General features: G+C 32.2%; 1 protein-coding gene across 6 annotated transcripts; it reads right to left on the minus strand.

Moving 5' to 3' along the window:
- Positions 1 to 3501: 3501 nt before the first annotated feature.
- Positions 3502 to 23312, minus strand: LOC117692715 (uncharacterized). 6 transcript variants are annotated; one of them, XM_066083925.1, is made up of 4 exons: positions 23242 to 23312; positions 8059 to 10537; positions 7547 to 7723; positions 3502 to 5258 (listed from the first exon to the last, which is right to left on the minus strand). In XM_066083925.1, exons 1-2 carry the CDS (start codon positions 23289 to 23291, stop codon positions 8791 to 8793), a joined length of 1797 nt encoding a protein of 598 aa, XP_065939997.1. In that variant the 5' UTR covers positions 23292 to 23312; the 3' UTR covers positions 3502 to 5258; positions 7547 to 7723; positions 8059 to 8790. The 6 variants fall into 6 exon arrangements, with proteins under 6 accessions (XP_065939997.1, XP_065939996.1, XP_034337319.2 ...); XM_066083924.1 differs by having other exon boundaries at positions 7547 to 7911; XM_034481428.2 differs by having other exon boundaries at positions 3502 to 4593; positions 7547 to 10537.
- Between the last annotated feature and the right edge of the window lie 3208 nt (positions 23313 to 26520).

Genomic DNA, 26520 nt, shown 5'->3' on the forward strand with positions numbered 1-26520 from the left:
AAAGATTCGTAATAAAACTAGTTTTAATGTGAAATCACTGGAAAATGCAACTGGACATAACCATCCAAGGAGAGGCGATCGTGGACGACAATAGTTGATATGTCGACAAAGAGTTGTATGTATAAGCGACTTTTGTAATCGTTGTGGTATCTAAATAGTGATGTACTAAATGGTGTATCTGCCGCTTGGAATGCGCCGAAGGAGTTGATGCATTACTCATAGCTTTGCTTTACGGTGCTTAATATTCTGATGACCGATCATGTACGCGTGTAAATTTAAAAATTATCGTTACCAAACTTGAACAGCAAGTGTTACCGTGAAAGTGTATAAGCCTATAAGTTCGTTATAATTATTCTGTAAAAGGAACAGTCAGCCTCGCAGTAATGTTGATTGATCTGAAGCAAACGAAATCGTGAGAAGACGCTCAATTTTCTATTTCGTGAATCAAATAATGTGTTTTGTTTATATTTGAAGGTTAAACTTTCAAGTTTTTATGTTTACAAAGTTGTATTTTGTTTGCTGACAATAAAACAAATACAACTTTACCTTTTGTTGACAGTCTTTATTTTCGAAATTCCCGTTCTATAAAAAGTGTTAGATCGGAGCAGTTGAAAAAAGAAGATCCGGCGAAAAATGTATTGATGCAGGTATCAACATTTTTTTTCGACCAATCAGAAGCGCCAATATTTCATCAAACGAATAAAATATTAAATGATTTTTAAATTAATTGTAAATATTAAAAATCAATTAAAATCACCCCAAAGGAAAACACATAAAAGAAGATGATACGTTGATACCTCAGATATTATAGTTATGGTAATGATAGACATTGTCACATTTTTTGTAAAAACAATATTACTAAACAACCTTACTATTTCCTTTTGTTTTGCCTCGGACTAGAATGTCTCGACGTCATTGGATGAATTACGTCACGTGATTGCCTTTTTTTAAATTACTTTACACGGCGAGCGTTAAAATTTATACGGCAACGTGGCGGACGTAACGTTATTTGAGCTGATTTTTTACACAAACGTTCAACCATACCTTTAATTTTTAAGCCCCAAAATATTTAGAGTGACCCCCCCTTTGCCCGTGACGTAATATGATGATCCTACAATGGCACCCAGGTTTGCGCAGACGACTGTTGAGGAAGAAAAAAAATTAGAAAATTAAGCAATGAATTTAATTGTTATATATTATATTTTGCTTGTTTACATATCAAACTTTAGGTCATTGACAAAACAAGGCTCTGCCTCGCCTTCTATGGACTTTTCCGACCCCACAAATTTCTGTAAACAGTCAGTAACAAACCTAAAAAGTAATATTGTTTTGCCTCGGACTAGAATGTCTCGACGTCATTGGATGAATCGCGTCACGTGATTGCCTTATAAATTTCTATATTTACATTCCACATATTTTTTGCGTGTAAAGTGTGTTGAAAGCTACGGCAGTTATAACACTGTAATGCACACAAGGTATTCAAAGGTTAAAATGACGAGTTTTATTATGACGTCACAAACGTTGAACGCTGTAAACTGCAACGTCACAAGCGAAAATCAAAATTCACGCTTGTGGCTGTTACTGTGGCTCTTTCATTAATATTAACTTACCCTTAGGATAAGATAGGAATTTTAAGGTATAAATCACATTTGCAGACAAGGCATGAAGTTAAAAAATGTAAATATAAGCATTAAATCATGATTTTTTGAAGTATACAGTCTCATAACTGCAGCGACGTGTGCATACAAATTTTCATAATGCGCTAACGCGCATTTCTCAATTTGTATGCACACTCCGCTGCAGTTATGAGACTGTATACTTAAAAAAAAATAATGATTCAATGCTATATTATAGGGCAAGCGTCAAAATTTGTACGGCAACATGGCGGAAGTAACGTTAATTGAGCTGATTTTTCATACAAACGTTCAATCATACCATTAATTTTTAAGCCCCAAAATATTTAGAGTGACCCCCCTTTGCCCATGACGTAATATTACGATCCTACAATGGCGTCCAGGTTTGCCCAGACGACTGACGAAAACTAAGCTATTAATTTAATTGTTATATATTATCTTTTGTTTGTGTACATTATAAACTTTAGGTCCTCGACAAAACAAAACACGTATTAGGTTTGTTTCTGACTGTTTACAGAAATTTGTGGGGTGGGTAAAGTCCATAGAAGGCGAGGCGGAGACGTCAGTAACAAACCTAATAAGTAATAATGTTTACATTTGCAAATGTTCCTTATATGAACCTACAGAATAAGAAAACGTTCAATTCCGTATAAACTTTTTAATGACGTGACAATGATAATCGCCCGCGCTCATCGCTTGGATTATTGTAAACATAAAATCTTGGTACGTGATCAAATCTTGTGAAAACCCCCTCGGGCTTCACATGATTTGATCACGTGACCAACCAAGTTCATATCCCAATGATCTTTTTAAATTGCTGTTTATTTCTTAAATATTTACATTTGCAAATATGCGTCATTATATGAACCTACAGAATAGCGAAAACGTTCAATTCTGTATCATTTAATATTTACTCGTTTGATGAGATATTGGCAATTCTGATTGGTCGAAAAATTTCTTTGATACCTGCATCAATAAAAATTTTGCCGGATCTACTTTTCTCAACTGTTCTGATCTAACACTATTTATAGAACGAGGATTTCCAAGATAAACACTGTCAACAAAATGTAAAGTTGTGTCTGTTTAATTGTCATCAAACAAAATACAACTTTTTAAACATAAAAAAATTCAAAACTTAACCTTATTTACTAGTAATTCACGCAATAAAAAATAAAGCGTCTTCTCACGACTTTGTCTGCTTGAGATCAACGATCAACATTTACGGCGAGGCTGGCTGTTCCTTTTCCAGGAATAATTATAACGAACATATAGGCCTATACACTTTCAGGGTAAAACAGTTGTTCAAATTTGTGAACGATGAGTTTTAAATGAACACACGTCCATTATCGGTCATCAGAATAAGCATCGTAAAGTAAAGCTATGGATAGTACATCAAGAGAACTCCTTTGGCGTATTCCAAGAGGCATATATATCATTTAAGTACATCACAGGCTATCTAGTTACCACGGCATTTACAAAAGTCGCACATACATACTATTATATGTCGAGTTTTTAACTATTTTTGTCCACGATCGCGTCTTCTTGTATGGTTATGCCAAGTTGCACATTCCAGCGATTTATTACTCACATCAAAATCAGTTTTAACGAATCTTGCTGCACAATGAATAACATCACAAGCCATTGCATGCATTTCCCTTTTGTTTCAATTCAGCCGGTTCAGATTTCAACCTTCTATTTGTGTTTAATCCATTAAATTCAGCTCTACTCAGCTGAAGGCACATTCATTTTGAATATTGTTGCAGTTGCTGTTTTGTATTTATACGCGCCGCTTCATTTACATCATGAACATTTTTTTTATCAATGACACTTCCTTTTTTTTATTTTATTAAATGATAAGAAATGAAGATAATTTTTCTATTGATCGACGTATAAAAAAATGACCGGAAAACTATTTCATTAATGCGTTATCTGAGAACCTCTTCTCTCGATGAATCATCTATAAAAAGCAATGGAAAGAAAAGTTATTGTAGATCAATAAGTTAGATAAAATGAACAGCCAATTCTTCCATATATGGATTATATGCTACAACTCATTACGTGTAGTCTGTACTTTTTAATGTAGCGAACTTTTGATTGATCACAATTTAATATATGCTGTTGACTGTTGATTGTGTCTGGTTTTCTCCACATTGGCCAAACGTTTTGTACAAACATCACATTATATAACGCATTGTTTCCATTAGTATACAGTTGCGACTAGTCACTACTTGTTTCCTTTAAGTGCCGTCTAGATGGACTTTTCTAGATGGACTAAAACTGTTCCTTCAACAACTAGAGAATAGAAATCAATATGATACTAGCAGGTTTCCATGTTGCACTATCCAAACTAAAACAGGGGAAAGTAATTCAGTCATCTTTGTTCAGTATTTTCCATTTGACTCTAAGACGTCCTGTCCCAACACGTTACCTTTCTATATCATAATGAACTCATATTTCCACAAAACACGCATGCTTAATAATCTTATTCATATACAACATGATCCTGATTATCTTAGGAATATCACTTTTCTCATTTAAATCTATTCATTACTTTCCAAATGAAAGCTGAATACTATAATACTAGTAAATAACAACACACTGTGTGGAATTAGCAACGACACGCTGCAGCTATGTAAATATAAAGAATGGGGAACTAATGCAACTAAGATATATATATTAAAAAAAATAATGAAAAAAAGATACAATACAATCAATAAACAACATGATTAAAACTATTATAAACCACGTTTTTTGGAAACACTTTAACGTTCACTAAGCGGATCCTGGACATATCCATCCTTAGCAGATTCTGACGTCCATGTCTCTTGAATATTCTGTCCGGAATTCCCCTCACTACGGACGCAGTCGCTCCACCTGACCACAAACTGTGAAGTTTAACCACTTCCCGATTTCGAAATAGCAGAAAATACAAATCCCTCTGAATCGTCTAGAATCCCAGCTAAACGAAGATACAATTCAAAATTAGAAACAGGACACATATATGAAAATGTTCTTGCTATAACAACTCTAATACCATATCTGTATATATCAGTTTTACTCGACTCGATGAATATTTCAATATGATTAGGGAAAAATTGAATATCAGATCTCTTGATATTTGTGCGTTCGCTGCTACGTAAAAATCCAGTGAATGCCACCAAGACCATACAAAAGATGCTTTGATAATAAAGATATTACATATAAAGAGTTTAAAATACATAACGTAAATTTTCAACAGTTATTGGTTCTTTCTTTTGATCAGGTTTTGCCACTATACGTTTCCCACCTTCCATAATGTTTTTAAAAAACTGATTGGCAGTCGGAGAATTGAATCCCACAAGATCATGAGCCCATTTGATTCCATAGAATGCGTCAACAATAGGGAATGGAGAGTTTGCCCGTTGAATCAAGCATGCTAAATAAATAGATAGATGTTAAGGTTTTGAGGGAAATAATTCACTTTCCTCGATTCATTGTTCTTTTGTCCACTTCTTAAATCTCAGGAAACTGTTAACAATATTTGTGTATAGTTGAATCCGCTCGTGATGCTTGAATAATCCCAGGAAGTGAATACACGTTTTCACGCAACTTTGAAGGCAGCTGAATCAAATCTCTTTCAATTACCTAAAAAAAACAAATTTAAAAGAACACCAATAAATATTTTTTCGCTTTTAAATCATCTACCGGATATGTATAAAAATACATATATTTATATCTACATATCAGTTTAATTCAGATATTCAACACATTTTCTTCAGAAATGAAAATATCAGTTTGATAAAAAATCAAACTTGCCAAATGGCAAAACCACCAACGTGGTGGAAGAAACTTCAGTAAAATCATTAACGATAAAATTTATCTTTATTACAACATAGCACAAATTGCCTGATATTTCTCATACAAGTTTATGGAAAACAATTTCCAATAAATCAATAGATGTGTTTATTTTGAAGAAAACAATTTTGAAATTAAACACTGAAATCAAAAACAAATGCAAGCATCCTAAACTTTAAATCTTCTTCACCAAAAATTCCAGACCCGAGTTTACCACGTATGTAAAACTTCTTTGCTACTGGAAGATCCTTCCAGTCTACAGTATGTGAACTGTAAACTTCAGAAATTAAAATTGGCCAAAAGGCTGATGATTCCCATTGTGGAACTACTTATATTCCATATCCTTTGCATTCATTCAAATTCTCCAAAACTCTTGAAATAAGATGAAATGGTTGTACAGTCCATGCATCCAACCTGTCCAATTAAGAGTAAATGCATCAACTGCATACGTAAAAGGATTCCAATACCTGGAACAAAATTTATCTACTTTTGCATTTGAATCACAAGCAAATAAATCAATATCATACGGAACCATTCCCCTGAAAGGTCCTCAAAATCAGTTTTCACGATACCCCAATCATCAAAATCGAAAATTCTTCTCAAATAATCTGCTTGCTCATTGAGTTTTCTTGATAACCATTAAATTTCATTGTCAATCTTATGTTCTAAACAAATTTGAAAAATGTTCATTGCAAGATCTTATAATTTATTTTTTTACTCCCTTTTGAACAATGGGAACAACATTTGCGTAATCTGTAAACCATGTTATATTCTCTACTTTGAGAAATTGTACAAATGATCGAAGAACTATATCCACCGCAGCGAATTCTCTCCATGTGGAACTCATAATTCAGATTCTTCCCATAAACCATGAGAAACAGTTTGACCTGTCCGTACGCAATATCCGCCATAACCAATATCACTTGCACCTGTGTAAACTACCCGATTACGATTAAAACTTAGTCATATCCCTTCTATTCAACATACCTAAAGACGATATCCAGAAACTTATCTTTTTTTTCCTTTCCTCAGAAATTAAAACCATGCTATTCCATATCGGAGCAGACACTCCACACTCAATACTAAGACATTTAGTCATTAACTGAGCTACACTTCCGATAACAACAGTCATAGATATGATTTGTCCAACTTGCTAGTCGTCTTACCTTTATTCTGCAATTCTGGTTCATAAAATGCTCAATTTTGATAATTGTTTTTTGAATCTTAAATACACCCTTTTCAGGAATGTAAATTTTCCCAATGTTACAATCCAAACAACACCACGATACTCGATGGACTGGACTTTTCCAGTTTAGGCACGAACCCTGAACAAACTAAATCATACTGTACCTCTTTGGATATTTTGCATGCTTCGTCACACTAACTATGACAGCCAATCATCTAAATACATAAGTACAGTTTTACCTTCTCTTCGCCATTTCTTAACTAAGGGTCGTTTGAGTTTAGTAAAAATATATGGCGCAGATGTGAGACCAAATGGCAAATATTAAAACAGAAAAATCGATCTTGAACACCAGATTTCCATGAAAATCCTGAATATTTCCTATGGTCAGGAAAGATATCTATATCGTGATATGCACTTGTGATGTCAAATTTAAAACACCATTTATTTTCATTTGAATCATAAGAGCGATTCTTATATCGTCATATTTCACAGACTGTTTCCATTCATGCTTATTAACTTCCCTTAAATCTAATATAAGCCTTATTTTCCCACTCGAGTTTACTGAAACAGAGAGAGGATTAGTAACTAAAGGCTCTGTATTTTGTTCAGAAATCAAACCAGTTTCTAATAGTTCCATTATTACTCCCTGCACGAAAATATCTTCCTGTAAAGCAGATTTATAAGTAAGCGAAAAGTTCTGCTGTGGTGAACAATAAAAAGGTTTTTTTATAACCATCCTGAGTAGTATCTATGATATAATAACAAGGATCAATGCATTTCCAAAATTCAATATTTGATTTTTATCGCCCTCTAACAAAGACCTTGTCACCTTCTTTATACTCACAGCATTTGTTAAACTCATCAATACTTCTTTTTCCATCATAATGCTTACCTTTATCAAAGATGATTCTTTAGACTGTTTAGCCTCTCTATTTAGCGGACTTGAGCTATGGGCATTCTTTACTTAGGTGATTGGGTTTTCCGCAGTGGAAACAGCCAATGGGAAATCTGGATGCAGCTGGCATGATGGGGAAACCAAAGTACGTTGGGCCACGAAAAGGCTGTCCAGCTGGAAAAGGAAAATAAGGAGCACTGATCCTAACATTAGAATAACTACTCTTAGATTTCAATTTTTCTTTTTGCTTCTTTTCTTTCTTTTCTTTCATGGCTTTATTTTCCGCTTTAAACATTCGTTTTTCGTCATCCAAATCATCATCAGCCAATGCATTGGTTACATAATTTTTCACTGTACTCCACCTACAAGGTGATGCATCAGCCATTTTGATTAGTTTGTTACGCTTATTACAAAGTTCAACTGATTCATGAATAAGTTCCTTGCAATAATCATATTTATTGTTATTCAAGCAATAATCTTCTCGTTATGTTCAAAGTGATCTTTGTTACCTGGATGTTTCCAGACTATCGCTTGTTCTGACTTTAACTTCTTCACTTCAGACGATACGGAGGAAGTCGTTCCCTGTAATTCTCTTTTAAAATTGTCATGTTGCATGGCCATAGTATTCTCCATGTCCATTTTCTGTTCATTCATTTTGTTGAGAATGGCTGGTAGCATGTCTGCATGAGCCCTGCCCATCTTCTCGTTCTGCATGCCAAATTTTAAAATTTCCACTGTACGTGTCGTGATATTTAACACCTGAACAATTCTTTATATAGCCTTGCTAATAAACCGGTTCTTAAGAATCAGGTGTCAAACAGGTATTCGAATGAAAACCTAATATTTTTGGACAATTAATTCATTATTATACCAAGTAGAAATTGATTTCTGTCTAATTTGTCCCTCAAACGAAAGAAATCATATGTCTGTGGTTTTCATTTTCAGAGAGGAGTGAGTTTCTATTGATCACGAAATTATCCACGGATAGTTAACTTCAACAATTAACTAGGCCAGAATTATTTTGCATTTGTCTAAGTAATATTAATATTGAAAAAATCCCTACAAATTTTTCTGTTTCAGTCATAATGCATATGAAAATATTTTCATGAAATTCATCCAAATCCAAAAATGACATTTTAAAATATGTAAGAATAAAGATAAATTCACACAGATAGATGTAAAAATAACACTAAAAGGTGTATCCCTGTCCATTTATGACTTACTTCTAAACCCTTACATTGTCACAGGAATGTGCATGCAGTGCCGTCTGGTAATTCATCATGCCTTTTACAATACATTTCATTTCGTACAAACACCACATCTAATGCATAGCCATCATTGATGTTTTTATCGTTAGAAAGTTGGGAATGTTCACTATAACCTCCTATTTCATTAAAGTATCGCCTAAGAGAGTTCAGATTTTCCAAGGATTTTTCATAAACAACTTGTTTACCGTCCCACACGCGATACTCAATCGACCACACACCCACCGTAAAGCGGTGTGATTTGAGTCCATCTCTTAGAGACTCAAGTACGGCCATCTCTGCTCCTTCAACATCTAGAGAAAAAAAATCTATATGATCTGTTTTAATCACATTTAGCGCCTCCTCCAAAGTAAAACAAGGTACAGTGACTTTGTCGGTTCTGTCTAACATATTCAATTGATGTTTATCAATGTGACTCTCAACACCACCCAGTGCACCCCCTTTTATAAAAGTTACTTTTTTCAAAGTACTGGAAAGGCATGCACAGAGTCTCCATGCATGCCGTTTTAGTTGATCGATCTTTCGACATAAATCCGGGTTAGCCTCTATAAGAAGTCCGTTCCACCCGTGTTGCCTTTCTAGCCATAGTGAGTTTGAATATAGTTGTCCATCATTAGCTCCTATATCCACAAAGAACCCGCTTTCTTTCTGAACTATGTCGTATACGATTTGATCCTGATTGGCCTGGGAATATCGTTTGTCTGCGTCTTTTACTTCTTGATAGGGATGAGGAGCAAGAAGATAATCCTTGATGCGCGATGCTTTATCCTTTCTTGGACAATGGGTTCCATTTGGAAATTTTTCTCTTGTTCTACACCACGAGCTTGTACGAACAAATACAACGTCAAGAGCGTACCCGTCTTTGTTAATACTATCGGTAGATAACTGCGAGTGTTCGAAGTACATGTAGCCACCGAGTTCATTGAAATATTTTCTTAATGCATTCAAGTTTTCTTTCGATTTCTCAACAACAATCTGTTTACCATTCCACACTCTGTACTCAATAGCCCAAACATCCACTGTATACACTCCATTTTTAAGACCAGATTTCATGGAATTCAAAATTGCCATTTCTGCCCCTTCAACATCTAGAGAATAAAAGTCAATATGACTGACGCCAATTGTCTTCAAAATTTGTTCCAAGGCAAAACATGGAAAGTTGATTTTTTTCGTTCGATCTAACATTTTCATGTGGTGTTCATCAATATTGTCAGCGATACCACCTACACCACCCCCTTTAATAGAAGAAACGCTGTCTTGAGTATTGGACAGACAAGCACACAAACGCCATGCATTTCGTTTTAATTTATCGATACTTTTGCAAACTTCAGGATTTGCTTCAATCAAAAGTCCAGTCCAGTCGTGTTGTCTTTCCAACCAAAGAGTACTGGACATTAACTGGCCATCATGTGCACCAATGTCAAGAAAAAAACCTCCATTCTTTTGAAGGATTTCGAACGCGACTTTATACTGCTTGACCTGCGAATAACGTTTGTCTTCGTTTTCTGTATTTTGATTTTTTCCATGTGGATGCAAAAGATATTTTTGAAGCTTTTGGTTTGGAATAGGAATTTCTTTTCTTTGCTTCATGGAATGCAAGCTCTCTCTTTTTTGATCGTTTGTTTGAAGTATTTTATTTTCGCGAAAGAGGATCCATAGAGCAAATACAGCACATACTAATATAATGATTGATTTCGTGTTCCAATGCCGCCGCATCCTTTTCCTAAAAAAGAAAAAATAGAGCAAATTTTTGGAATATCATTACATAAAGGCATACTCTAAAACCTGGCCTAGCCTCATTGGCTTTGCCTGAGCTCAAAATTGGCCTGGTCTCACTTTTGACCTAAAGGCCTGACAAAAATTTTGGCTTGACCTTATTTTTGGCCTTTTCCAAAAATTTTTGGCCTTAATTTTTTCTTAAGGAGGCTGGGGGGAGGGGGGTCCAAAAAAAGTTTCTAAAATTCATTAAATTTGCAGAAATGTTTCATATAATCTTAATTTACATTTTGATATGAAAGACCACATCGCAATCATCGTTTATTTTATCATTTAATGCATCTAAAGAAATTGCACATTATGTAAAATAAAACTATGAAAAATATATAAAATATAAATAAAGGCATAAAAACATACCAATAACATCACAAAAATTTAACACCATCAGAAAAACTTAATATTATTTGTTATAAAGAAAAATATCACAATTTTACCAAAAGTATGTATGTCATACAAATGCATATATGTAAAAAAAAGGTAGCCAAAAGATTATTTACAAATTTTAACATAATAATAATCAATGCATTAGTTATAAAGATTGAGCATTTAAAAAATTTCGATGGTGAAATTAAAAAAAATACATAAAAGGAAAATACTAGAACAAAATATTTGGAGTTTTACAAGTAACACCCCTTTGAAAAGTTAGAAAATGCTGAAAAACGGCTGAAATGATTTTTTTTGCATCTTGTAACCCTTGGTTTACCATCAATTGACTCTTTAAATAATGCTTCAATACCATCATATCAATTTCTCTCAAAAGATAATTTCAGTACATTGTTTGAGTTATAGAACATTAAAGTGAAAATCTTTTTTGTATAGAGATAAAAAAGCTTTAAAATGGCAGCCCTAAGCCTCGTTAACATAACGTTGATTTTTCAAAAAAATTGGGGGAAAAAATTAGAGTTGAAATTAATCAAATAAAATTAATTTAAAAATAATTTTTCTTTAAGAAATTGAAAGTGATGTTTTTTAAAATGTTTATGGGATAATCATACGAAACAATTTTTTTATAAAAGCAGTGATATGAATGGCTGAATTTCAATTGATTTTATGCATCTGTATACACACAAATAGGTATGGGTACATGTACTTAAATTACGCTGCTCTCACTATTGCCAAGGAATGGATTATACTCAACATTGAAGCAATCTGTGTTAAAATTCAGAGCCGCCAACCCCCACACCTTGCTGCAATAATGCACCTTTCTTATGTTTACTGGAGAGGGCTACAATTCCATAGGATCTCCGGAATGGTGCACATTTAATTTTTTAATGCGGCTGACTTTGGACTGAAAAGATTGTTTTGGGGCGGATCAAAGCCCCCCTTTTCTTTTGTTATATTCAGGGGTTGTGATCGGTGGCCGATGGCGCCCCATCTTTGACAAATGTTTTTTGATTATAGCTTTTTAATATAACATGTAACATACTTATAATGTAAATTGAAAAATGTTTTCTGTGAAATTGTTCACTTACAAATTTTGCTTTTATTTAGTTAGTTAACATTACATGTATATCATGTTGCATAATTTGCTCTGTCATTTATTCAGTTAATATTGGCCGATGGCACCCTATATTTGACAAATGTTTTTTGATTATAGTTTTTATTATAACATGTAATATACTTGTAATCAGGCTTGGGGTAATTCTAAATGTAATGGTAATGCATTGCAATGCATTACATGTTTTCAAAGTAATGCTAGTTATATGTAATGCCACAAATTTAGCATTACAAGTAATGGTAATATAATGCATTACTTTCCAAAATCTAGTGTAATGCTGTCATTACATGGCATTACCTTGCATTATTATGCTTATTTATGCATTTTCACTTTTTAAAAAAATGTGATGAATAAATGAATAACCGAAATGGTATTTGATTAAAATTATTTTAAAGAAGAGAAAAAATAATTCTTGAGAAAAAAAATTTTTAGTTGTACATGTATAACATGTATTAAAAATTTAAAAAAAAAAATCATTTTTAAATCATTAATATTAATAGATATAACAACACAATTTAATAACCTTTTTAAGAGTGTCATTATTAAGAGTTAGAAACCATTAAAAATTTACTCCAATTAGTTTGCACTTTAATAAAGAATGTGTCAACAGCACACTATGCCTCCAGGATAATCTTAGAAACAATCTATTGTTTTAAGAAGTGCTAAACACCTCAATCCCCTTCCCTTGGCTATGTTCCAAGAGAATAGTGGACAGACATGCACCTTAAAAAACAACATGAATGCATTGTCCATCCATAATGAAATCAAAATCACTTCCAATATTATAACCCATTTGAAAATTCTCTCTCTCTCTCTCTTTCTCTTTCTCTGTTGTATATTTAGAATATTAGATTGGACTGATAGAAAATACAATCTTTCAGTCCCAGCTTCCACTGCTCCTGTCAAACGTTTATTTAGTATAGCTGGGAAGATTTTCAAACCTGACAGGATGCATTTGAATAAATGGACCCTTTGAAACTTTGATGATCATAAAGTGCAAGAGCAATCTTTCGTCTTAAAGTGTCCTCAGGATAAAGAAATCCGATTAAAATATATTAAGAAATATTACTGTAAAAAATCATCTGTTCATAAATTAATGTCAACAATTTTAAAGATTTGTGTAATCTGGGGAAATACCTCCATTTAGCTTTTAATAACCGCAACGTTATACCATAATTTGTTTTCTGTAATGCATGTACTTCTGTGTCTTAAATTCATACCTGACACGCTATACAAATTTACGTTTATTATTACAATAATAAAATCATTCATATTAAAAAGTGGTGTAATACGTGTTATCCTAGCAAATGGTCAGTTCTATATTTAATTCTGGTTGTTGATTGGCTGGGAGAATTCACCTGCGTTGCGGGGCTGGTAGTTTTCTGGTGGGGCTAGTTTTTTGTCGACCTCAGGAGAGGTGGACATTATATGTCAAAGATATACGACTCAAAACGACTTCTGACATGACCTCATACTGTAAGTTCTTTTACTTTTTAATTCACAGTTAAACTCTAATTACATAGCGTAATATTTTTGATTGTTTATAGTTTTTACATAAACCCTATTCAGCGAGAATGCAAAGTGTGAAAGCAGATGATGAAATCATCATTTGTTGGTATTTATCAAAAATAGTGTTCTATCCGCACGTATTAATGTTTAACAAGACCCTGACTGGATTTACAGTATTTGTCATAATTATTTGAAGTGGACCCTAATCCACAATCAGGTATATTACAATATTTTGTTACCTAAATATATCTTTAAATTGTTGTTATTATGGAGATATATATATATATATATATATATATATATATATATATATATATATATATATATATATATATATATATATGATATATCTATAAATGTATAAATATATGATTTAGTAATGTTGCATATGTACGCGTAGAAATTACTTGGATGAAGTAATTGTTTATGTAAGAGCGATAACTCATATAATTATGATCATCGTGTAATTGTTGTGTACAAGTTGTTTATAAGGCATATTTCCATTGTATATTTCAGGGATTTAGTTTTAATACAGAATATAAAAATCGAACCATTAGTATTGTAATTATTGGTACAGCACCCAATTGTAAATTGTAACGCTACTTCATATTTACTGAAATATATGAGAACTTTCGGCACTCTTTTTTTTTTTTAGCGTAAATTCAATTCATGTGTTCTACGCAAGACTTCTGGTTTGATTAGGAAAACAATTAACTAATAATAGACGGGGTCACGTGATCCAGTCTAAAAATGTGTGTACTTTCAACTTCGCCACAAATACTAGGACAAAGAGGCGAATTGTTTAATTTTCTTTAAAACAAGATTAAGACTGTTACATTCTAGTCTTAATTTGTAGTGAAGAGTTTGGTCTATTCTGGATTATAAATAAAAACTAGACATGTCTTTTTGCAATGTAATAAAGGATTTAATCTCATTGAGCAGAAGAACTATGTAACATTTTTATGGAAAATGTTCAAATTTGTAATTAACATTGTTTGGAAATTTTCTTTATCATATAATAGTTTATAGCTCGAAAATCGTATTTAAAACTTAAGGGTAGATCTGATGGTTAATTTCTTGATCACCTAGCGTCCTACATTGTAGAAGGCTAGTTAACATGTTAGTGTAATTCATCTGCTTTTGATTTACATTAATTAAATTTTTTAAATTATTCATCATAAATTTAAAACATTTATTCGAGAGGAGTCTAAAATAAACCAATCTAATTGGACCAAAATCAGCCGGATTTAAAAAGTAATTTTGCATCATTACGGAGATCTTATTGAAATGTAACCCTCCCCAGAAAACTTCAGAAAAAAATTGGAAAGGGCTAAATTGCGGCAGCTAACACAAACCAAAGAGTGAGTTCCCTCGATTTTGTTTTGGACATTGAAATTTTGATGAACAACAATAAAATAATTTTTGATTAAGGAAAGTTTCAATACAGAGTTTCGGCTTAAGATGGCATTTCTTGCTGCAAGTAAGTAAATTATTTATTAAATTGATAAGCTAGGCTCTACTCGAAGAGGGAGTATACCATACCTGTATTGCACAGAGTGATTATCCCGTTTTTGTTCAATACGTTTTATACTTACAAGGCTATTATAATCGTATGCGTAATATATGTAATGAAAATTTTCCGAGTACGATCTGTAAGATAAATTCTTCTATTTACATATTTAAACGTAATAAACCCTTCCTTCAAAATTACACACACTTAAACTTATTAAACTTATAAAAATATAGATACACGGACTGACAGACCTGCAAAAATGTGATATAATGAAGCTAACTGTGTCGTTCTTTCAAAACTGTGGTCAAACATGTTAAGTAAAGGTCAACAAAGGAGCTACGTGGTGAGATAATGAGCGCAACACATACAATAACAATACATATCAATGAATATTATAATTAATCTATGACAAATAATGTTAGATTGTAATTGCTGAAAGATAACCTTCCAAACTCTGCATAAACATCTGCTATACATGTAGATTTCTTAAACCCAATATATGTTTACAAAAATCTAAGTGTATTCTTTTAACATTTAAACCCTTTTGTGCACCCATATTTCTATTTACTACCACAAGGTACATTACTTTACAATATAACAATCATGCATTATTTCATAAGTATAATAATGGTGTGAGATATTTACCAATTGGAGAAAGATAAGTTGAATTTCAGATAATAATCATTAAAACACTGATGGAAAAATGTTTTAATTAATAATGTAAATGTTTCTGTACGTCATAAAGTACAGAAATAAAGTATAAACGTATTTCTCATGACATGTAAAACAATTACATATATCTCTCAATAGAGCCGGATAACATAAACATTAACATTTTATTTCGTTCTCTAATTATATGATTGTATATGGTTTGATGTATTAGTCACCCCAAAAATGTGTAATCTGTATTAATAATGCTTAAATGTATTGTTGCAAAATTTAAAATCAGTTTAATTAATTAAAGAGTGAATGAACAAGAAGGTAAATTCAGACTTATTGTTTTATCGAATTTCTATTACAAAATTCCTCGCGGTACATAAAGATAAACAGCGTTCATACAGCGAGTAGACTGCAAGTCTTCCAGAGAAAAAAAAATGAAGAAAGTATTTTTAAGTGTTAAACAATTGTGTATACCCCGTTCAGATGCAAAGCTCGCGAATGAAGTTCGGATAGTCAGATAATAAAATGTGTAAATAAAATTCACATTTTTTCAAATATAGCAGATCGCGTTGTGGTCTTTACCGTGGCAGCTTCATTTACGATTCAGCTTTCAAACCCTAGTAAATAATGAGCTCGTCCACCAACTGCATCAACTGTGCATTTATTTAGTTACGTAACTCAGTCCACAATTTTGAACCCGAGCAAAAGTATTTAAACCCATAAAATTATTTGTTTATTTTCTAAAACAGAGTTTGATAATACATAGAGGACCTTGCGTGCGTTTAATATTATATTTATTGAAATATATGAGAACTTTTGGCACTCTTTTCTTTAGCGTAGATTCAATTCATGCGTTCTACGCGCGGCTTCTGGTTTGATTAGACTAACAATAAACTAATAATAGTTTGGGTCACGTGACCCAGTCTAAAAATGGTCTGTACTTTCAACTTCGCCACAAATACAAGTTAATAGAGGCGAATTGTTTAATTTTCTTTAAAACAAGATTAAGACTGTTACATTCTGATCTTAATTTGGAGTTAAGAGTTTGGCCTATTCTGGATTATAAATAAAAACTAGGCATGTCTTTTTGCAATGTAATAAATGATTTTAATCTCATTTAGCAGAAGAACTCTGTATAATTTTTTTATGATAAATGTTCAAATTTTTAATTACCACAGTTTTGAAATTTTCTTTTTCATATAATAGTTTATAGCTCAAAAATCGTATTGAAAATTTACGGTAGATCTGATGGTTAATTTCTTGATCACCTAGCGTCCGTCATTATAGAAGGCTAGTTAACATGTTGGTGTAATTTATCTGCTTTTGATTTATATTAACTAAATTTTATTAAAGGGGCCTGGACACGATTTCAGATGAAAATTTTATTTTTGATTTCACTGTATAAAATGGTTTACTTTTGTATTTTGAATGATTCACCAAAATTTGAATCTTAGAAGTCATGTTACAAGCGAGATACAGAGGAAAGAAGTTGTAATGTAAACAAAGCATGAGTCTTATAAGTTTGTTTACAAATACTGTAAAGTAAAGAAATTGCCATTTCCTCATCAAAATAACTTTTGGAAACAAGATAGAGTGATTCAATGGGTTCATAAACAATTTCATCACAACAAACAGCAACATTAGATTGAAACTTATACCAATACAACAAATATGTGAACATTAACAGGACTCGAGCTTTGTTTACAAAATAAAGAATTCTAACCTCTGTAACCCGCTTGTAGCTCGATATTTGACTTTCATATTGTGTCTAAGCATTGAAATCATCTATATTAACAATTCTAGACAAAAAAATTGAAAAAATAAATTTTGAAAATTTTGATCTCAAATCGTGTCCAAGTCCCTTTAAATAATTCATCATGAATTAAAAATCATTTATGCGGAAGGAGTCTAAAATAAACCGATCTAATGAGACGAAAGTCAGTCGGATTTAAAAAGTAATTTTGCATCATTACAGAGATACGGCAGCTAACACAAACCAAAGATTGAGTTCCCTCAAATTTTCTTTGGACATTGACATTTTTTATTAAGGGTGTTGTTTACTCAGGGTTTGAGTTCTCAAATTTGGATTGTTATAAAATTCAATTTAATGAGTAAAATTTGTTCTAAACACAAAAATTATGAAATGAATTATTATTGATAAAACAATCGATATTTTTACTATATTATGAAATAAGACTCAAACAAAAATAGAGTTTTAGCCAAACAGAGGATATTCGGACTAAATTTTGCAGATTTTGTTTTCCGCTAAATTTTTTTTGGTAGTACTCTAATATTGAAAGTTAAAATTTTGTATTTGAGTACATATAATTTTGCATATTTTCTGTTAGTTTTAACCTCACTTTTTCATTAAAATAATCTTATGACACGACTTTCACGAATATTGAAAAATGCTTAAAAACGATAAAAGACACCATATCTCAAAATTTTGATCATTGACCTCATATAGATTTTATGCCAACAGAATGAAGTCAATATAAGTAGTTCAATACTATAAATGTTATTGTATTATCATCATTCAATTTTTTGTAAAATCGGATCAACAATGGGTAGGGATTTGAAAACTGGTAGAGGAAATTCGGACTAGAATATTTAAAAAAATTGTTGCTGAAATCTTCATGCATTGTATCTTTTTAGTGCTACTAACATTCATAAACTGTATTTTATTATTTAAAGTGTTTTCTTATTTGTAATATTTAAACAATTAAGAAAATCTCAATCGTAGTGTAAAATTTTACGGGAATTTTCTTGATTTTTCAAAAAATATTCAATGGCCATTTACTCAAAAAGTAGGTCATTAACCTACTTTTCTGAAAGAGAGAAACAACACTACAATCAAAGGTCTATAACATACAATAGATGGTTTTCCATTATCATCAGTGGATTTTTCATTCTGAGTAAACGTCATCCTTAAGGAAAGTTTCAATACAGAGTTTCGGCTTCAGAAGGCGTTTCTTGCTGCAAGTAAGTAAATTATTTATTAAATTGATAAGCTAGTCTCTACTCGAAGAGGGCGTATACCATACCTGTCTTGCGCAGAGTGATTATCCCGTTTTTTGTTCAATACTTATTATTCTTACAAGGCTATTATAATCGTATGCGTAATATATGTCTTGAAAATTTTCCGAGTATGATCTGTAAGATAAATTCTTCTATTTACATATTTAAACGTAATAAAATCTTCCATCAAAATTACACACACTTAAACTTATCAAAAACATATAAAAATATAGATGTACGGACTGACAGATATGCAATCAAGCAGAAAAGGTGATATAATAAAGCTAACTGTGTCATTATTGCAAAACTGTTGTCAAACATGTTTAGTAAAGGTCAACAAAGGAGCTACATGGTGAGATAATGAGCGCAACACATAAAAATACCTATCAGATGAAAACCCGTTTTCTCTCGATTCTAATAACAAAACAATACATATTTGCAAGTAGATATGAAAAGTTTCAAAACTAGATTTCAGTTCACCTAAAATATGATGAAAAACAGAATAGTTGTTGAGCAATATATTTTGCTGAAGGTGGCTCTATACACCACTTTTTGATGATGCAGTACGCAAAAAAGCATGCAATTCCGGTATTGGCTGATTTAAACCGAGGCGAACTGTGTGGGGACCGCTCTTTTGAAAAATTTGTTAAATGAATAGATTGAATTTCATAATTGGAAAGTTCATTACTTTCAAGTAATGTGGTATGTGACACCTTCACGTTGTGTCGTTTTATTTATCGAAATAACAATAAAATCAAGTATAAATTTTGAAATAGTTTCTTTCCCACAATCAATATATTACAGCGTAGCGCAGTGGTTTAGTGGATTCCCTACAAACCTGTAGGTCATGAGTTCGATTCCCGTTGAGAACCATAAATTTTTTAATTTTCTAAAACGTATTTTTGGTTGAATACTGTGAAAGAAAATTCTAAACCAGTGAAAGTGTTTCAATTATAATATACTTTAATGCACATTAATATCGAAAGATGTTCCTTACCACCTTAAGGGGATGGGAGGGTTGCTTTGAATTTCTCTCAGGTTGGGATACATAAATCCTATTAGCCTAGGCAATTTTCCCCTTTATTTAGTTGACTTAATTTTGCATTAAAGCGAATATATTCACTTTTACAGGTCTTTAATGAAATACGTATGTATTTATCATTCCAACATTATATTTAGGAAATTTTCTTCTACTCAGAAATGAAAAGTCCCCAAGGTGTTTGGGCCTTGGAACTTAGGAACGATAACCCTTACCTGAGTAACCAAATAAAATTTAAAATATTTTTTGTGTTTATTTGCAATGATTTTCATTCATTTTTTTTTATGTCACAGTTATTAACATACATTTTCTTATAACATCAAGCAACTTTTTCAGATGATTTGTCAACAGGGTAAGAAAATATGAAAAACTATGTTTTGGGGAAATACTAAAAAAAATTGCAATAATAACATTTTTAAATATTAAGAAGTGTTATATTTTTTTATGTGTCCGAAAGAAATATCCATCATATGACAAAAAAATTGCTCTCAATTTGTGAATAGCTAGCTTTTTAAAAAATATTTTACGAAAGCACGGAAAAACATTTAAAAATTCTTTAAAAATACCTAGAGTATCCCTATCATCACCTTAATATTTGATAAGTATATGTTTCGTGGTCTTCTATTAAAAATTGGAATAAACTGTGGGTGTATAGAGCCACCTTAAGGTGGAAGGCTACATCATCACAATGTGTCTGACATCCGTTTGAAACGCCATTTTGTTTCGGATGGATAGTATTATGTCGTGGTACAAAATAGCTATACATCGTTCAATTGAACTCTTCTAACGAGGGACATGAGATAAGAATGAAATCACACAAAACGCTTAGAAAATATGTCAATTCCCCTCGTGATTAAAGCTTTCAACTAACATTAATTATCAGCTGTTATGTAGAGAAAACGTGAAATCGAAATAATATACTGTTTCCCTGCTAATGGCAATACATATTTGTCATGTCATCTGCAACAGACGATCATAAATATGTGACGGATTATCGATAAAGGTGAGCAGATAATTTTCACTTGAACCCTATATGCAGGATTAATATAAAACTAAAGTTGCGTAGTTCCATTTCTTGTATTAATTGATTTCAACTTCCAAAATTTCAAAACACTTGCAGTATAAGACTTGCATTGAAAGTTTGAAACTTAACTAATGTACTTCAATTTAAATAGATATAGCTAGGTAGGCTATCAATAGCATTGGAAGCCGGATTTGCAAGCCAAATGAGGGAACGACAGAATCTTGAAAAAGAGTATGTTTTTAATTACCACACATACATGTTAGCTGCAGGTCTGTAGCTCCCGGTCTGAAAAAAATCGGAAGGACGACCTGGGAGCTACAGTGCCTCCCATAATAAAAAACTGCAATTTACGGCGCACAAAAAATTGCGCTAGTTTTGGACTGATTAATATCATTTCTGAACACATTCTGTGCAAATATTTGATTCCAAAAAATTCCTCGGACAAATAACTATATATATCATCACTTCACTTGCCTCTGATATTCTTTTAAACACCATCACCAGTCCTGTAAAGTGAAGTGGTGCAATTTGTTTACATGTAAAAATGGCGACTCTCGATCTCGATGTGAATTGATTAACATTATTTTCCGAGGTCGGTTAGCATGTTTCAAAGAAAGTCTGCGGCAAGTAAAGTAACAATATCAGTAGTAAATTGTTCGAAGAATTTAATGGTACTTATTGTTTTCACAGAATTTGTGTGAAAATAAGGTTAATCAGTCCAATACTAGCGCAATTTTTTGTGCGCCGTAAATTGCAGTTTTTAACTATGGGAGGCACTGTAGCTCCCAGGTCGTCCATCCGAATTTTTTCTGACCGGGAGCTACAGACCTGCAGCTAACATACATGTGTATCACTATGGACATCTAATGTATGTATAAATATGCATATGGTTGTTTATAATTTGTATTGTATATCAAAATGTTAAAGGCAATGCAACTACTAACATTTTGTTTTGAAGGGTTAAATATAAATATAATGCATTCATCAAAAATATAATTTTTCAGATTCAAACATTATCATAAGCACTACTAACCTTATTCCTACATTTTAGCATATGCTTTTACCTTTTTTTAAAAAAATTTTCGTGATTTTTTTTAAATTAGAAAATTGGTCCCAAAATATTTGAGACCAAGTAAAATTAAGAAAGACAACTCTTAAACAGGGTCTTTCAAACCAAGATTTTTGAAATAATTCAGTATTTCTTTTAATTTTTCAATTTCATTCAATTTCTTTTTTTCATCTCATTAACCAACAAACATTGTTTCTATTTTTAGATTTTTGTGGGATTTCATCCAGCAGTTTGCCTTAAAAGAAATTTTAAATATTTTAGTTTCATATTTATGTGGTTTCCAATAAAAATCATACAAATTTCATTCATGATTATTTTGTTTTTCATTTTCAAACTTTATAACATTTCACATTCATTAGAGTTTTAAAACAGAAATGTTTAAAAATTTGACAAATAAGGGGTTATCTGGAAGCAGACTGATATTTGAAAAATTCACTTAAAAATAGAGTATTGTACTTTGAGGTATATTATTGTTGAATACTTTGCCTATTATTAATAACAAATGCATGGAACAAAAATCTCCTACACTTATTTGGTGTAGACATCCCCCTTAAAAAAACTGTAGGTTTTCAGAGTTTGAAGGTACTGGCAAAGAATATGTGTTTTATTATTACGATATACTAATTATATTTATGAGATTTTATAGGTAATATTATAAATAATCCCCCCCCCCCCCCAAACACACACACTTTTCTCTGAAGAGTTTCTCTCATCTCATTTCACTGACTTTATCTTCCTTTTACAAATAGTTTACAGTTACATTTATAAATGAGTTATATGTGTAACATACATATTATTTGATCATGGCCTACATTATATTCTTATACTTTAAGAGACATTACACTGTAACATTGTGAAGATGTGTGCACTTGTATCCTTAGCATCTTTCTCTAATGTCTTTGTCAACAAAAAATAAAATAACCCCCCCCCCCAAAAAAAAACCACCAACGACACTTGAAAGCTGCTACTTTTCCAGCGAGCTATTCATTTTAGCGATAGAATCTTTAAGCTGTACATACATTTTTGTAGATGTCTGCGGGGCATGTTTGCAGATTATAGGAGTTTGTTACTTACAATGTTCACGTGTGTTTTTTTATACGGAAGTCTAATGTGATAATATTACAAAAATTAGTTTATGCCCGAGAAAACAATGTTCAGATTCCTAGCGAGAACCCGACTTAGATAATACAAACTCTTAAAATAATTTCACTAACCGTTTTATGTAGCCGTGACAAATACACAAGGCAAGCTTAATTCGATGTGAAATTTGATCTTTCTATTGAAGATATTGTTAAACCCTATGATAAGAAAACGTACTCACAACCAGTTCCCTTTCTGTCGTCTATAAAACTTGAGGCGAATGCAAGGCATTTCCGCTGCTGCTACAGAACATGCGCATCTGATACATATTATAATTTGAATTATTATTCATGAAAATGACAAAAATTGAGGATGACTCACACAAATTACTGCTTGAGTATAGCTTCTTTCTTTTCTGAATGGATGGATAGAGAGATAGATGGATGGATAGTATGATAGATAGAAAAATAGATAGATAGACAGATAGATAGATAGATAGATAGATAGATAGATAGATAGATAGATAGATAGATATAGGTGTTATAGGGTGTAGATATGTCAACTGTTTAAATAATCTTATAAATTTTATCAAATTGTAATGTTTTAGTATGTTGTTATTCATCCTATCAACAAGAAAGAATGGAAAGTGTTTGGGCATGCATGTATCAAATATTTGTTTTAAAACCTTTATGACATCTGTCGAATGCCTTTCCTACCAACACTCCGCTATAATTAACCATTACATTTACAGCACTTGGACTCTTCCGTTTAAAAAAACCCACACGTGAACATTGTAAGTAACAAACTCCTATAATCTGCAAACATGCCCCGCAGGCATCTATGTACAGCTCAAAGATTATATCACTAAAATGAATAGGCGATGGAAAAGTGGCAGCTTTCAAGCGTCGTTGTTTTGTTTTTATTTTGTTTTGTTTTTGACAAAGACATTAGAGAAAGATGCAAAGGATACAAGTACACTCATCTTCACAATGTAACAGTGTAATGTCTCTTAAAGTATAAGAAAATAATGTAGGCCATGATCGCATATACTGTATATTACAAATATAACTCATTTACAAGTAATAGCTTTCCAAAAAGCTTGCCTGACTAAACAAAATTATTCAATGGAAGCATCCATGTATCCATTAGGCTATCTTATTAGAAATGAATATTTATTTTCGCCGCTGATCATAAATTTATAAACGAACGGAACGTGCAAATTTAAGACGAAATGTCAGTTTTTTCTTCGATCTAGAACATGTACATATATATCACTTGAAATTCAGTTATTTTATTAATTCAATTATTTTTAGGAATGTACACATATCATATAAGTGCATGTAAGCTTGAAAGCTGGAGAGTAAATAGTCGTTTTTTTTAAATTATATTTGTTTTACTAAGATGTAAAATTAACTGAAAGGCATTTTTAAAAAAATTTCCAACCATATGAAATATGAAAGGGTATACAAACACGTATTGTTTTTTAATGTGTGTGGGCAGCTTCATCAAAATCATCTTGACAAGCAATTAAAAAAGTGTGAATTCTCAAATTCATGAAAAAAAAACCCTAACTGTAACTTCAATTCAATTAGAATTCCTTATTTGCAGTTTTATTTATTACATGCTCCTACAAAAGTGGAGGGGGGGGGGGGGGCAAATCCATGATATTTCCATTTATCATATAAAGTTAAGAAAAGTGCCAGCTGCCAAAAAAGTGGGGAGGGGGAAGCAGCCCCCCTCACTCCAACCCCTGATGATACGTGTCTGTGATGTAAACACATTGTGTGCTCTGGGGTATTCGCATGATCCCAGCGCACTCGTCAACTAATCGGTGTGCAAAACTATGAATGAACATTATGGCGCGAAATCCTACTATTACCGTTCACGCAACAAATGAACTCATCCATTGGCAGAAGATCCATGGAGATGGGGTCAGATGAATTTTTTGACATTTGTTTTGTAACCATGGTAACAGCTAAATACATGTATATTATACTTTGGATCGGATGTTTTGTAACAGATCTAACGAATTAAGACACACACTTGATTAGTAATTGTTAAATGTAGTAATGTACATTTAGTAAGACACGCGAGTTATGACCCCTTTTTAAGATTAATGAAATCGCCCAACTGAACGAAAATCGGGTCACACCCCGCTTCGGCGATTTAGTTCCTCCTGTAAACATTCCAGCTGTATAAATATATCTTTGTTTTAATCCAAACTGATGACTATCTGGTAATAATGATAATCCAACACCAATTATAACTTACATTGTACCGTTATAGACAATATGTTACAACTTGTTGCGATGACCCCCTCCCCCTTTTTCACCGTTTAAATATAGTGGAATGCTGATCTATTTTTAAATCAGGATTACACACGTGCACTGCATGGTGAACGTCCCTTTTACTTGAAAACTCTTGCTCGCTGTTGTTATTACATGCCATATAACATTTTCATCAATTGTGAATGTAAATGCTGACATCCTTAACATAAATCGGTTAATCTTTTTGGTGAAATAAAATGATATTGCTTGTCCCATTGTCTGCACTGTTTCGGAGAATGCAACTTTTAAACCTTAGATATGCCTGACGTCATGACGTCAGGCAATAAATGTAACTGTACACTACTTGTAAAAGGAAGATAAAGTCAGTGAAATGAGATGAAAGAAACTCTTCAGAGAAAAGTGTGTGTGTGTGTGTGTGTGGGGGGGGGGGGGTTATTTATAATATTACCTATAAAATCTCATAAATATAATTAGTATATCGTAATAATAAAACACATATTCTTTGCCAGTACCTTTCAAACTCTGAAAATCTACAGTTTTTAAGCAAAATATATAATTGCTCAACAAATATTCTGTTTTTCATTATATTTTAGGTGAACTGAAATTTAGTTTTGAAACTTTTCATATCTACTTGCAAATATGTATTGTTTTGTTATTAGAATCGAGAAAAAACGGGCTTTTATCTTTCATCTATTACAATCTAGCATCATTTGTTAGAGATTGATAGGTATTTTTATGTGTTGCGCTCATTATCTCACCATGTAGCTCTTTTGTTGACCTTTACTAAACATGTTTGACAACAGTTTTGCAATAATGACACAGTTAGCTTCATTATATCACCTTTTCTGCTTGATTGCAGGTCCGTCAGTCCGTGTATCTATATTCTTATATGTTTAATAAGTTTAAGTCTGTGTAGTTTTGAAGGAGGAGTTTATTACGTTCAGATATGTAAATACAAGAAATTATCTTACAGATCATACTCGGAAAATTTTCAAGACATATATTACGCATACGATTATAATAGCCCTGTAAGTATAATATAGCATTGAATGATTTATTTTTGACGTCGTCGTTTCAATAACTGCCGTCAGGTGAGCAGACAAATTGAATAACGCGCGTTAGCGCGTTATGATAATTTGTCTGCTCACCTGACGGCAGTTATTGACACGACGACGTTAAAAATAAATCATTTAATGCTTATATTTATATTCCCTTACTGAAGAAATCAATTG

This window comes from Magallana gigas, chromosome 5, assembly GCF_963853765.1.
Source record: "Magallana gigas chromosome 5, xbMagGiga1.1, whole genome shotgun sequence".
Taxonomy (NCBI): domain Eukaryota; kingdom Metazoa; phylum Mollusca; class Bivalvia; order Ostreida; family Ostreidae; genus Magallana; species Magallana gigas.